The following is a 15,335-nucleotide window of genomic DNA, read 5'->3' as shown; positions in this document are numbered from 1 at the left end:
AAAGGTGTCAGGCAGATTACAAACAAATACCTTTCTTAAAATTGATCTTGACCTGAATAACCCACAAAGAACTTCTGATGTGGTTCCAGATCCACAGAATAAAATAGAAAACAATTTTCATGGTGCAAGTGTTCCAAAATTGTCCTATACTGGATTAGAGGATGTTCTGATTACAAATATGTTTCATGATCATGGATGGGGTCTGAAAAGGAGGCAGGGTAATGGCTGGCTGAGGCTGGAAAACATGAGATTGGTCAGGCAAATGTGCTAGTCTTAAGATAAATGTATACTGTTGAAGTACTTTTTGTTGGATGTAGGCATTCTGCAGATGGCATTCAATCCAAGATCCAGTCACCAAATCATGACCAGCTGAAAAAGTAGTCTAAGAATTCACAAAAGTGGAATAAAAATGACATGACAAACAATAGCTAGAAGTGAGTCCTTATAACTCATAATCTTACTTCAAGACATCATGCAATTTTTACAGATAATAGGGAATTCTTTCATTTCATTCCTTAGCCCCCAAATATTTAATTATGGCCACATGAAATAAACTGTGTTTTGATTGAAGGGAATCCAACTTCTGAATCTGTCAAAGATGCTGGAGATTAGGGGGCAAGACTAAAATTTTCTTTAGGCATGAGTTTTGTTTTGTTTTGTTTTGGTGTTTCCAGATTTGCAGTCAGCATATTGTCTGCCTTCCACCCTTGCTCTAATCCCCAGCCCTTCTTACTCTGACAGCTGAGCCTTTGTAACTCCTGCCTTTGGATAAAGCTGAGCATTGGCTCTGGGAACAAATTCTGCTCTGTGGTGCGGAGACCGATGGTAAGGAGCTCCAGACCAGAAGTTTACTAATTTAATATTAAACTGTTGGTTCTATCTTACACTCTCATGCAGTTCCCCAGACACTAAATTCCCCTGTCTTAAAACTCAATTTCCCAAGTGGCTGAATATCTATGTTGCTGAATTTTTGCACTATTGGAATGACCTGTATTAGTCTTGTTATAAGCTAATTCCTCTTTTGCTTTATTTAGACGTGCATCTTGGCTCTTGGAATCTATTGGACTTTAACACATGGTATTTGTTTCTATCTAACGCTCTTGAACTTAAATACTTTATTTAAGATTAAGGCACTAAATGTTACGCAATTTGTGTGGGGACTAACATTTCCAACTGCTGACTTCACTGTAGGAATTTGCTCAGCACTACTCTGGCCTTTTCAAAGAAGATCTTCCGGTGGGTCATTCCGTTTCTTGTCAGAAGAGCTCTCCAACCTCCTGCCTGAGGGACCCTATGCCTGACTGTGGAATGCTAGGAGGTCTAGGGAAAAGTTCAGGGCTCCTCCCTTCACACACCAACTTTACCTTCATCTTTCTGTTTTCAGCCTATAGATTAATTTATTCTTTGCTATACCTGTGTTTCTGAGTCCTGACTTTCTGCAGTTCCATTTAAAAATATATTGTATGTGATGATATAGATTTCAAACTGTATGGGCTGGGGTGAGGAACCCAGGGGTCTACCAATTTTGTACATAGACTTTTAGCCAATTGTTTTCTGATCCGTGTCTCAGCCTTAAATATTTCAGCATAGGATCTGAGCAAAAAGTATGCCTCACTCACACCTGCTATTTCTCTTCTCTAGGCACTTTCAGTTGTACCTTATTTTGCCTGCTAAGTCAAACTTCATAGAATGAATTCAAATGAATTCAGATTTCTTGTCTGTTATGAGTTATTTCTTATTCTGTTTTTTCTTTGTGGTGGGGGATGAGGAGTAAGTGAGTAGCTTTATGTCTTTAAAGTATTTTTCTTGGGGTTTCAAGTGGAAGAGAAGATAAATGCTTGTGGTCAATCTGCCTCATTTAGTCTGTACTTCATGCATGATTTTTTAGACCTTATCCTCATGCCAATTTTCTCAAAGTGTGTTTAGTGGGGTGTTAATGGTTGTAATAAAAAAAAAGAAAAAGTCATTCTGTGGTCAAAAATGCTGGAGAAAAACTGGGTCACACTAAGCTAACCAGCTTCTTTAGTGTAAGGGCTTTTGGGATTATTTAATATACTAATATTATTATCTGAGAACCCATAAGGTGGAGGCATATTCAGTATTTCTCAAACCACAAAACCTGTTTTCACCAAATTAGAACATTAAACCTTAATATAGGAAATGCTAATCAAAATAGTTCAAACTCTAACTTAGCTTGGTTCTTAAAGGCTAGTAATAAACTCCCTGACATGGGGGTTTATTGCAAAAAACACGAAAGAGTTTATGGGACAACATCTTTTTTTCAGCCACACTGACATTCTAGGTTTCAGTATCGCAAAGGCTGGGTAGTATAGCTGCCTTATGGAGTCATAATAGCAGTTCAACGTAAGTTACTTTCACTGTTTGTTGACCCTCCATTTAATTATCCTTCTTAAGAGAGAGACCCTGATTTAATCGGTGTTATCACCATTCAATATAGGGTACTGCCTCTGAAACAGGATTTTGTACCAAGTCATCTCAGAAAAGGCTGGGCTCCCTCATGACCAATGAATTCATTATCACTGAGCACTGATCTCTAATCTAATCAGCTAGTAGCAGAGAGTAGAATTCACTTACAGATGATTGAATGAGCACTAATCATTTTACACAAAAAGAACTGTTTGAAACCACGTTTCTAAAAAGGAGTGTAGGAATCTGTGACTCATCTTCAGTACAGGGCCATTGAAAGATTTTTAAATGACAACACCAAATTTGAAATATAGGAACATTCTCCTGGTAGGGGGTAAGAAGGATGGATTCAAGTAGTTGACACTGGAGGCTCTGAGATAAAAGTATTGCAATAGCTGAGGGCAAAGAAATGATAGGGAAGGAGAGACCCTCCTCCCCATCTTGTTCATTTGCCACCCCACACACTGTATACCTGAATCCTCGACCTGCTCCTCAGGGGCCTTTCTCTAACTGTCCTTCTCTGTCCTGTATTTTTATTCTATCTCTTGGTATTGATTCTTTCCCCTCTGTTTAAAAATGTGCCAGTCTTTCCTCCTTGAAATCCAGTATCTTTATCCCTTTCTTATTTTAATTTATTGAAAGCTGTTATCATCCCCCTTTCTATACCTTCCTATACCTCTTCGATGTAGTCTAGTCTAATTCTTTCCCCAACATTTTACCGAAACCACTCTTAAGATGATCCGAAAAGACTCCCCTGTTTCATGCCAAAAATAATATTTTGAAATCCTCACCTTCATAGATCTATTACATTTAACAACACTGACCCTGTCTCTATCTCTCCTCTTCACAAATGGTTACTCTGTGGCTTTCCATGGCATCACCTTCTACTAGAGTTTTCCTGCTATTAGTTTATGTTCTAAGTTCAAATGCTCCTATTTCTCCAGACTTTGCTTAAATATTGATGTTTCCAGGAGTTTCTTTCTCAGCCACTCTACTCACTTTCTCTGGATGATCTATTTTCTTTTCTTTTTTCTTTCTTTGGAAGTTAAAAACGTAACCTGCATGACTTCACACATACAGTGGGCACAGGGCAAAGACTTATTTAATTCACTCAGTGGGAACAGCAGGAGGCAAAGCCAGCTCAGAGGAGGATTCAGGGCTAAGTGCCTACAGCCCTTGAGAGATCGCGCAATGGATTAGGGTGGGAAAGAAGAGGTGGGTTGTTGATGACGTGCAGGCAATGCAGCCGTCACCACTTGCCATCTTCTTTGCCACACGGAATACACTTGCACCTCTACCAAAACTCTGCAGTTCACACAGGATGTCAATGAGTCTGGGCTCTGTGGATGATCTATATTCATGGTTTCAACTACGACCTATTTTCTGATGATTCCCTGTGCTCTCTCTCATCCCTACCGGTCCCTCCAGTGTCATATTTGTATATCCAACTGCCCACTGGAGATCTCCACCTGGATGTCCTACAGGCAACTCAAACACAACATGTTCAAAATTGAACTCATCATCTTTTCCTAAGATGGTGCCTTTTCAGTCATTCTCTCTCTCAATTGCCAGTTTTGCTCCCTAATCCATCACTCAAGTTAGGAGTCATCTTTGATTCTTCCCACTCCCGCATGCCACAAATAAGATCTACAGATACCATTTTTTAAAACCAGGCTTGCTTTTGTCCACATCTGTCTTATACTTGCTGTCTCTGTCCTGGTTTGGATGGAACTTTACCATCTGTCACCTGACTTCTGGAAAAAAATCCCCTAACTTCTCTAACTTGGTCTTCTTCAAATTTTCCTTGCTCACTGTTATTAGTCTTAACTGTTTGAAACAAAACCATGACCATCTCACTGCTCTCCTGAAAACCTTTCAGTGGGTCTTCACCACCTACAGGATCATCCAGCTCTTACCATAATCTTGCCCTCACCGACTTTTTCCAAATTCTTTTGTGATTTATGTTCCACTATATACAGGATTGCCTGTGATTATGAGAACATCAGGTGTTTCAGGGCTACTTTGGTTCACATTATCCTCTGGGGTTGCAATGGCCTTCCTTCCACCATTAGCCTGTTACCTTGATTAAGTCCTGTTCATCCTTCAACAATTAACTTGGATGGTAATTCAAGGAGAAATACTTAATCCTCAGATTGAGTGGCTCTTCTCGGTATTTCACAGTATCTTATTCATATATCTGATGTGCTATGGAAAGTATTGTTTCATAATATGGGTTTTTAGGCCTGACCCTGATTGCAATGTCCTGAGGGCATAGAGTACACTGTATTTATTTTGATATTACTACTGTTTAGCTCAATAACTGGACTCACAAAATAAATGTTGAATGATTTAGTAAAAGAATAAACAAGGTCAAGGCAGTTGGGATGTAGTGTAGGAGAAAGACGTGGAAAACATATAGCATGTAAACAGGATTTGGTAACTGGCTGGTTAGGGGTTGTGAAGGGACTGGAGAAAGATAAGCAAAAGTCGAAGATGGCTCTAGTTTATAAATGGCAGTGTGATAGAGTAAATTAGGGAATACTAGAGGGGAGGAAAGTTTAAAGGAAATATTAATTCTTCCTTTAAGGATGTGTTGATTTTGAGATACTTATGGGAGTCCTGTAAAATGCTCTTCTAACTCACTTTACAGCAGTAGTACAATGCTAGATAGATAGATAGATAGATAGATAGATAGATAGATAGATGATAGATAGAGTAGATACTTAAAAATATCTATATCTATTGAATTAAATTTCCATACTAATTCATTAAAAGTAGCCATGCTGAAAGTTAAATTCTGGGTTCTTCTATATCAGCTAACTATGTTAAATTTGGATCTTTTGTTTTTTTTTTTTTCCTAAGAGTCATTATTTGTTTTGTTTTTTTTTTAACCAGATGAATTTAAAGTTTCTTTTTTTAAATGTTTAAATCGTGGTTAGATAGTAAACTTGTAAAGTTTAAAGGAGAAAGTAAAACACTTTATTTCTAGGCCGAATAATCTTTTGTTTATTTAATTAAGATTAAATAATAAAGATTATAGGGTTAAGATAAATTAATAGTGGGAAACCATCTCTGACAAAGAACCAAAACTCCCTTCTTTTCTTCTTTCTATAATACCAGAATCAAAGGAAACCTGCTGGTATTAGTGGCAGTTTGATGCCAGATGTTTCTTGTTGACTGAGTCAAAAGCTGTAGCTACATTTGCCAAAAATGGAAGATCTTATATAAGGTCTGCATAATCTATTAGACTAATGAATAATAACATATCAATTGGTCGTGGATATTTCCCTTCTGCAGTCAGGTTTGTGTTGATAACATTATTGTATTTTTTCCAGGTTTTAGCTTGTTCACAGTAGGTGTTTGCCACATAACCGAAGGCACCATCCAAAATTTCTCTTGGGCAAGAGCTACCTGGATCCTGTTTGTTGTCCTGTGTAAACATTGGGAAAACGTAATCCATTTCCACTCATAAAAAGAAACACCTGCTTTTCCAATCAGCAGGAACATGTTAGTCAAAATTGATGCACACCAGTTGGGAAATTGTTTATGGATTCTTGGTGGCAACATATTCTCTTTTGGTGCCTTGACAGATGAAGGAAACACCTCAAGACCTTTAATCTCACCTATGGCGGTAAGAGCTCACTGAAGCAAGTTTGTTATGTCTATGACAGAATTCTAACCACAAACCAAAGAAAAAACATCAGTATCTTACTGTAATGATTATACCAACCCTTCTCAGGTATCCTTGAATCTATTGTGGGAATAGTTTAGCTGAACATCAGAAGATAAAAGTCCCCCAAGCCAGAATTGTTATGGTTCTAACACAATTTTTTTCAACTCTTGCTAGTATTTTATGGTAAGCTTTATTTGCCAGGCTCATAAGATGAGCACAAAGGGGAAAAATGATTATCAACAGAATTTTTGCCCTTTTACTTTTTAGACATGAGACCAGTCATCAACTTTTTTTTCCAGCTTGCTGCATTCATTAGCAAACCATCCTCTATAAAGAGTTTTAGATTTTTTAGATTGCTTGTAATAAGCTAACATTGCTGTTACATCACTCTTAAGATGTTAGGTGATGATTTAGAAAGATTATAAGATGTCAGTGTCAGCTCTAGAGACTTCCTGAGGTACAAGGGGTACAAACTGTTCAAGAGTTAAGCAATAATTTTGCCTAAGTGATGAATGAATTTAGAGACTTTATGATGAAGGGAGTCTGAGAAAGATGATCATATCAGATTATGTTGTGACTGGAAAGGCAAATGCTCCCAGAAGCTTATTTTAGCTTAAACATTAAAACTTCAAAATAGAGAACACTACTCTGAAATCAATTAAGATAATTTGGGGGAGACTTACATGGCTTGCTATCAAGACTGCCTACATCAGAAATAGACTTAAGAAAAAGCGAGTTGCATGTGATAATTACACCCCAAAAACTATAAAGTCAAATAAGCAAAATGACTTTACCTGACATGCTTGAAGCATTGTTACTATGCAACTTAACGATAATTTTAATCAGTAATAATTATAAGCCAATATTCTAGTGCTGATGGTTCAAAGAGCCTTTTTTGTGGTTTCTGAATACAATGGCTATTAATGTGAACTGGTTGATGCTGTGGTGGGAGAGACATATAACCATGTGGGAAGGACATCTTCTGTTTTTAACTGGAGACATGTTGAAATTATTAGAGGACATTTTCCTCTTTAGGCTTTCAGAGGACTAAAGCTAAAAAAAGAAAAGTGGACACCTTTCCACAAAAATATGAATTGAAGACATATTATGTAATAATAAATAAATAAACAAATAAAAATTCTTTCTAAAAGATGAACAAAATCAATCTATATGCTGTCTTTCAAAAGCCCTGTTTTCTGTGGGTTTGGCAACCACTGGCTTGCTTTTTTAGCCAGCTGTGATCCTGAGCTGGCTCAGCTGCAAGATCTTTGCTTCTTTCTCTTCCAGGCTACTGCCTTTGCATTTCTAAGTCTTGACTTTTGCAAATAGGATAAATACTCTAAAGGTTGTATATTTTCTCGTGGAAGACATTAGTAGACACACAGTATCCTATAGCTTAAAATATGTTCACAACAGCATGATCCAGCTTCAAGCTGCTAGGTCAAAATTTAAAATGTCATGTTCTGTACTGTGGTTGCAGGCTTTCACTTCTCTGAAATGCAGTTCCATTTGGTCATATTAAAGGATAATGTAAATCCACCTGTAAATCATACAGAGCAACTACTGCAGTGTCAGTAATGTTTTTAGTATTTGTAAGACTCTTGGGACCAAGATGGTTTTTTTGTTTTTGTTTTTTGTTTTTGTTTTCTCTTTGAGATGGAGTCTTGCTCTGTCACCTAGGCTGGAGTGCAGTGGTGGCTATCTCAGCTCATTGCAACCTCTACTTCCCAGGTTCAAGTGATTCTCCTGCCTCTGTTTCCCCAGTAGCTGGGACTGCAGGCACACACCACCACACCCGGCTAATTTTTGTATATTTAGTAGTAGAGTATTTTCACCATGCTGGCAGGCTGGTCTCAAACTCCTGACTTCAAGAGATCCACCTGCCTCGGCCTCCCAAAGTCCTGGGATTGCAGGTGTGAGTTACCGCACCCAGCCCACCAAGATGGATTCTGACAGTCAGCTAAGGGCTGAAAAACAGAATCAGAAGGAAACTTTAGTTGTCACCTCACTAGTCAACCCACTAATAAATGCATCCTGGTTTACAAAAGAAGGCAAGCAAGAAAGAGTGAATCAATATCTGATAGAAAGATAAAACGAGGCGCTTTTCATCTCAGTTTCAGCTGAATCTCCTGAAACCTACAACAAATAACAGAAGCCAAGAAAACTCATATTCCAAGAAATTTCTGGACAACCTATGCAAGACTTGCAAAAGTATGGACAAAATCCAGTTTTCCATATCCTTGTCTCACCAAAAGAGTTGTGAGGCAAAGAGGAAGGGATGGAATTTCTGTGTGGGCTTTCCAATGTTTTGGGGCCCTCTTCCCCATTGGGGTGTGGTTTTATTTTTGCTCTAAGCCAAGTGAGAGGAGCCTTCAGGAGAGCCGAACACATGTCTCTTCGGGTTTGGGAAACATTAGAACTGGTATGATATACTGTGGCTACAGATCAGCTTTAGAGTGGCTGAGAGAGTGAGAGAGAAAGCTTCACTGGGAACTAACTGTATTTCCAGCAACAACAGAGCAACAACGCATTAATATTTCTGTAGATCAAGTGTATTTATTTCTATAGTTCAAAGTATAGCAAGCCTAGTGCTATTTTGAATATTTTCCAAAAAGATGCCTGGAGGAGCAACATGATCCTCAACAGAGCGATGGACAGTTGGATACCAAAGAGCCAAAAAAGGGATCTAGTTGGAGGAGAGGTATTACTGCCATCAAGGAAGTTGGAGCCAGAAAGTTTCACTGGTGGGGAGGGGGCTCTCCAAGGCAATTCACAAAAGCACCCATAAAAGAAAGAAGTAGCATGCTAGACTCAGAGAGCACATCACGGGGTTATGCTTGTACTAGTCAAGTAAGACTCTTCTTGTCCTTAGCATCCCGTCTCTACTCTGATCAATGCAAAAAAAAAGGTAGAAGAATAAAAGTAGAGAATGAAGATGGGGAAATGGCAAGTAAGTCTCCTACCTTCTCTCCCCTGATTTGGGCTTTTGAGACTGAGGGAAACCTAAGCTGGGGGAGGGAAATGACTTATGTAGTTATGACCCAGAATGGGACACTTTTAGTATTGATGTGATACTCCTATGCCTGAAGGTGACTGGAGACCTTTTTGTTATCTGAAAGTGGTGTTAAACTTACGGGTCCTGACCAAGATTTTTACTCAAGGGTTAGGGAGGAAGTAATCCACAGAGGGTTCAAAAGGACAGGAGGAAAAAGAATAAAATTGTTTTAGGCTATCACCTTATCAGCTTAAACCTATTTATAGGTTAAAGATAAAATCATTTTCACTCTGGTGGGGGGGACCCTACTCAAAACACAGGTCCTCCTGTTATGCATTGGACTAGGCAATGAAAGAATGTTATTCCTTAGTTTAGCACATTAAGTAGTCATGCTTTGCAAGCTGCTGCTACTGAAAAACTTTGCCACCTTTTTTTGGATGCAATTTCTGATGGGAAGGCTTGAAGTCTGTTAGAGAAAATAAGTGCCCTCCAGGTTCCCATATTCCTGCCTGCATTGACCAATTGTCCTAGTTTTGAAGTGTCTAAACAAACATAAATTTTTTAACATCTCATTTGGTAGAGCTAAAGTTGTGGTTACTATATGCCTTGGCTGAGTGATGATGAACATATCATTTAATCTTCATCTGACATTGTTTTTTGTTTCATGCAAAATAAGAGTGACAATACAATTAAAGATACAACAAACAATTTAAAAAATCAAAAGCTATAAAACTCAGAAAGCCAGCACAAATACCTCATGGAAATGACATCCACACTTTCCCTGCAGAAACTCTTTGTAACGCCCCATTGTTATAGTGAATGTGTCAACGACTTCATAGCCATATTTTTTTGCAGTATCCAGAATAATCAAATTTTCTTTCCATAAGTTCTGTACTTCACTCTGATTGGAAAGCAGAAGAATGAAAGTTTTTATTAACAGAGGATTGTTTTATGATTCAATAAATTAGGTGGAAATTATGTAAATGTCTTTTTTACTGGGATTAGTCATAGTGTAAGATAAGGAATTTCACATGCATTTCTTAAATAAAGATGTGTTCTATTTTTTTTTTAATTCAAAACATACATGTAATCATTTATGTATAAAACAGCAATATCTATTGTGGCACACAGTTTTGAAATTCTTCAGTAAAAAGTGGTTAAATTTATTGCCCACAAAGACTCATAAAATATCTAAAATTCTCAATTTAAAAATTAACATTACTGCCGAAAGCAATCTACAGATTTAATGCTATTCTTATCAAATTACAAATGCCATTTTTTACAGAATTAGAGAAAACTACTCTAAAATTCGTGTGGAACCAAAAAAGAGCCCTAATAACCAAAACAATCCTAAACAAAAAGAATAAAGCCAACACATCACATTATGTGACTTCAAACTATACTATAAGACTACAATGACCAAAACAGCATGGTTTTGGTACAAAAACAGACACATAGACCAATGAAGGAGAATATAGAACCCAGAAAAAAGCTGCACCTACAACCAACTTATTTCAACAAACTCAACAAAAATAAGCAATGGGAAAAGGACCCTTAATAAATACTGCTGGGATAACTGGCTCTCTATAGGCAAAATTATGAAACTGGATCCTTACCTATTACCATATGTAAAAATTAACTCAAGATGGATTAAAAACTTAAATGTAAGACCTCAAACTATAAAAATCCTAGGAGAAAACTAGTAAATACCATTTTGGACACTGGCCTTTGCAAAGAATTTATGACCAAGACCTTAAAAACAATTGTAATGAAACCAAAAACTGACAAGTGGCACCCAATTAAACTAAAGAGCTATGCACAGCAAAATAAACTATCAACAGAGCAAACAGACAATCTACAGAATGGGAGAAAATATTTGCAAACTATGGATCCAACGAAGTTCAAATATCTAGAATCCATAAGTAATTTAAATCAGCAAGTAGAAAACAAACCCATTAAAAAGTGGTAGACATTTCTCAAAAGAAGACATATGATTTGAATATTTGTCCCCTCCAAATCTCATGTTGAAATGTGAACCCCAGTGTTGAAGGTGAGGCTTAGTGGGAGGTGTTTGGGTCATGGGAGGGGACCTTTCATGAAGAGCTTGGTGCCTTCTCCACAGTAATGAGTTCACACAAGATCTGGTTGTTTAAAATAATCTGGCACCTTCCCTCTATCTCTCTCCTTCTCCCTCTCTCCTTATGTGACTCTTGTCATGTGGCACACTTGCTCTCCCTTAGCCTTCTGTCATGATTGTAAGCTTCCTGAAGCCTCACCAGAGCAGATGCTGGTGCCATGCTTCTTGTATAGTCTGCAGAACAGTGAGCCAAAATACCCCTTTTCTTTATAATTTGCCCCGTCACTGGTATTTCTTTATAGCAATGCAAAGTAGACTAATACAACATACAAGCACCCAACAGACATGAAAAAATGTTAAATGCCACAAATCATCACAGAAATGCAAATCAAAACCACCATGAGATACCATCTTGAGCCCGTCAGAATGGCTATTACTGAAACGTGAAAAATTAACAGATGTTTGTGAGGCTGTGCAAAACAGGAATGCTTATAAACTGTTGATGGAAACATAAATTAATTCAACCACTGTGGAAAGCAGTTTGAAGGCTTCTTAAAGAACTAAAAATAGAGCTACCATTTGACCCAGCAATCCCATTACTTGATATGTATCCAAAAGAAAATAAATCATCCTACCAAAAAGACATGGATTTGTATGTTCATCACAGCACTATTCACCACAGAAAAGACATAGAACCAACCTAGGTGCTCATCAAAAGTTGATCAGATAAAGACAACGTGGTACGTATTTACCACAGAACACTATGCAGCCTAAAGAACACAATCACGTCTTTTACAGAAACATGGATGCACCTGGAGCCTTCCATCAGCTAAATAATGCAGAAACAGAAAATCAAATACTGCATCTCCTCACTAATGAGTGGGAGCTGAATATTGAATATGCATAAAGATAGAAACAATGGACACTGGGGCCTACAAGAAGTGGGAGGAAGGGAGAGGACAAAGGGTTGGAAAATCACCTGTTAGATACTACGCTTGCTACACTTACTTGTACACCAGGCATTTTTTGATGGTCTACTATGTGCTGAGAATTGTATTTGGCATTTGGGCTGTCAGTGTAAGCCAAACAAATTCCCCTAACCCACATCTCCCTTGTTGCTCTCACAATTACCATCCAGCACAGGAGACAGACAGCCAAGGAGTATAGGTGCTGAGTGACATGAGTAAGGACATAAGACACTGTTACAGGAGCTCATGGCAGGAGCAGCCAACCCAGTCTAGTGTGTCAAGAGGTTTTCTCTGAAGAACTAGCATGTAAGCTAACATTTGAAGAGGAACTGGAAGTTACCCAGACGAGGGAGTGGTGGAGGAGTCAACTCCAAGTAGAAGGAGCAGGGATTTATTTCAAAGGTCTGGAGGTGACTGAGAGCACGGTGTGCTTGAGAAACTGAAATATGCTCAGCCTGACTGAGTTCAGTGGTGTTGTGAGTGTGAATGTGTGTGTGTGCACACACGCTTGTGTGCATATGCACTGGTCACAAGGGATAAAGTCTACAGAGAAGGAAGGAAGCCAGCACTGAAAGGCTCTATGAGCACATGATGAAAAGTTTGAATTTGTTTTCTGCCTTCACTTGCAATTATCCCCTTTTCGTTTTTTCTGTTCTTTGCCCTTCCTCTTCTTTTCTCCTTCTGTCTTCACTCAGTTTGAAAAGATTGATGAGCACCATCAAAGTTCAGGTGGCAGTCATAATGTTTAACACAGTATCTGGCACATAGTAAGTGCTGAGGAAATGTTTGCTGAGGTGAATTGATTCTGAATTGTAACCTAAGTATAAGCAAAGGCCACAAGTATGCCAATTACTGTGAGGAGCTACAACCAAAGAGGCACAGTAGAGCTACTGGAGTCCTCAAGAATGAATTGTGGACCTCGACCTGTAGTCTTCAAATAACATTAAAGGGATTCAACCCATGGAAGACATTATCAAAGGTCCCCTCTCTTGATCCCCAATGGTCTTAAACCCTTTGGCTATCCCAGATGTTAAATGCCTCAACTCATTTTGAATTACCTTAACCCCTGCTAACTCCAAGATGCTGAATTTAGAGGCTGTACCTTGGCCACTTTCTACCAGTTCTCCTGTTTTTACATCACAGAAGATCTGCTGTCCAGGCAGATACATTTTTGAGAAAAGAATTGGCGGGTCTTGTGTTCTGTGCTGCGGAAAGGTAGTAGCACTCAACAGAGACACAAAAATATAAATCTCAACCTCCTTACATATTAAATGGACAGCTTTCTGTCTCCCCAATTCCCAGTGCTCACCAGAGTCATTACTCTGAAATTGCCCAATAATTCTGGCTGCTCCAGAAGTCCCATAGCTTAAGCAAGAGCAGCTGGTTCTCTTCCCTACAGATCCTATGTTTCTTTTCTTTTCTGAAACTTCTATTTAGTGCTGAGGCTAATTTACCCTCTTCTATAACAACTGGCCAGAGACCCCTACTCTTTTCATTGATTAATATCCAATTACAGCAAAAACCAATGATACTACTTCAAAGACTATTTTTAAAATAAAGCAATCAGTTTGAAGTCATCTTCAAAAAGACCGCTCTTTCCCAAAGGACTCATGATAGTGATAATTTTGTTTGTGGTTTCAGCATGAACCTGACAAAAGGAAATACTTTTAATATAGCCTTTAAAAGTGTATGTAAAATTGGTGGGGTAAGACCCCTCAGCTCTTTATTTTTGCATAGTTCAACACTCTGTGTCCTCTTTTATTAAGTCAGTGGATTATTTACAACATATTTGTGGGCTATATGAAATTAATTATAATTTATTTGAAAAAACATAACCCTTAAGTATATTCTCTTTTTTTTACTTTCATGAAGATAACTCAATATTATATAGTGCCTTATGGGTCTTTTTCCAGCAGGGATCCTTATAATTCACCTAGCCTGGAGGAAATGTGCTTACCTGTGTTAAGAAATGTACTCCATCCACTGGCAGATGAAATCCAATTCCCAAAGTTTTGATGATCACTAGGATATTGAGTAAATTTTCCCTGAATGAGATAATTATAATTCTAAAGTCAGTAACTTTAATTACACTTCTAGATGTTTGTTGTTTATATAAACAAATACCATAGAATTCTTTCAGAATGTGATAATTGGCAATATAAGACTAAATGCTCGTTTTATATATGTGATGTATATTACGGTTTTTTTTTAAAGATGGAGTTTTAGGTGTCAGACACATTTTGATCTTTACTAAATGTAAATCTGGATAATGAACAACTATGTTGTGACTGGATACAAGACTATTTTATTTTAGTATTTTAAACTAGACTTTAAATACTTAATGCTAAATTATAAGTTGTTCTTTAAATAAAATCTGGATAAAACTCAGTCACATCCATAGTAACTTTTTTGACTTAGAATACTAATGACAATTATTGTTACAGACATTTACCTCTTCAAAACTTTGTGAATAATTTGCAGGTGATTGGAATTGAGCCACTGAACTCCACCAACAACCAATACAGTCTGGACAGTATTCTCTAGGGGGCGTGATCTGAAATCCAGAAAGAAAAACAACACATGTTGCCCTAAAACAGAAGGTAAACATTGTAAAGGCACTGCCTCACATTTCACTGTATCAGGCATCTTGATCATAAGACTCCTTGTAATTTCCAACTTGTTTTCCACCCCCTTACTTGGTATCTAACTTTTTGAGCACATTTGATGTACAGTGAGCAGTTGAGCAGTGATGACTGCTCGTAGAACATCAGTACTTTGTGGGCTTTGTGTCTTTCATTATAGTTTCATTGTACCTTTGCAACAGGTGTTCAAGTGCATTTTCGAATGTTGGTCTCAGTGAAGGGCTTATCCAGAACTGGGGATAGTAGGAATAACTGATCAAAGTCTTCCCACCATTGACGTTGTGATAGAATTTAGTGCCATGTACTTTCTGCCATTCCTGTAACGTTTCATTCAGCCTTTCGATAAGATAGTACATGATCCCTCTGTTGGTTGAATCTCCAATGAACAGAATCTATAAGTTAAAGAGAAAGCATTTGTTTAAAAGCTTATGTTTACATGGTAGAGGAGATAGTTTAAAATAATGAAATTTTGAATATTCACAACACTACCTAATTGTTTGAAGGACAGTCCTTCAAACTGTTAGAAATAACATTCATTATATTCTCTCCAAAC

The 15,335-nt window shown here is 37.8% G+C and overlaps 1 protein-coding gene across 8 annotated transcripts in view; it reads right to left on the bottom strand.

Annotated features, from left to right (window-relative positions):
- Positions 1–15,335, bottom strand: part of CPED1 (cadherin like and PC-esterase domain containing 1) — a 311,005-nt gene that overhangs the window by 19,114 nt on the left and 276,556 nt on the right. For all 8 annotated transcript variants that reach the window (XM_077997209.1, XM_015134794.3, XM_015134793.3 and 5 more), the window contains 4 exons: positions 14,954–15,174; positions 14,593–14,694; positions 14,098–14,185; positions 9,850–9,996 (listed from right to left, as the gene is read on the bottom strand). In XM_077997209.1, coding sequence (XP_077853335.1) covers positions 9,850–9,996; positions 14,098–14,185; positions 14,593–14,694; positions 14,954–15,174 — 558 coding nt within the window. The remainder of the gene's footprint in view (positions 1–9,849; positions 9,997–14,097; positions 14,186–14,592; positions 14,695–14,953; positions 15,175–15,335) is intronic.

The sequence above is a fragment of the Macaca mulatta genome, chromosome 3 (genome assembly GCF_049350105.2).
Source record: "Macaca mulatta isolate MMU2019108-1 chromosome 3, T2T-MMU8v2.0, whole genome shotgun sequence".
In the NCBI taxonomy this organism is placed as follows: Eukaryota; Metazoa; Chordata; class Mammalia; order Primates; family Cercopithecidae; genus Macaca; species Macaca mulatta.
The sequence above is the reverse complement of the archived record's forward strand: the minus strand, read 5'-3'. Positions and strand labels throughout refer to the sequence as shown.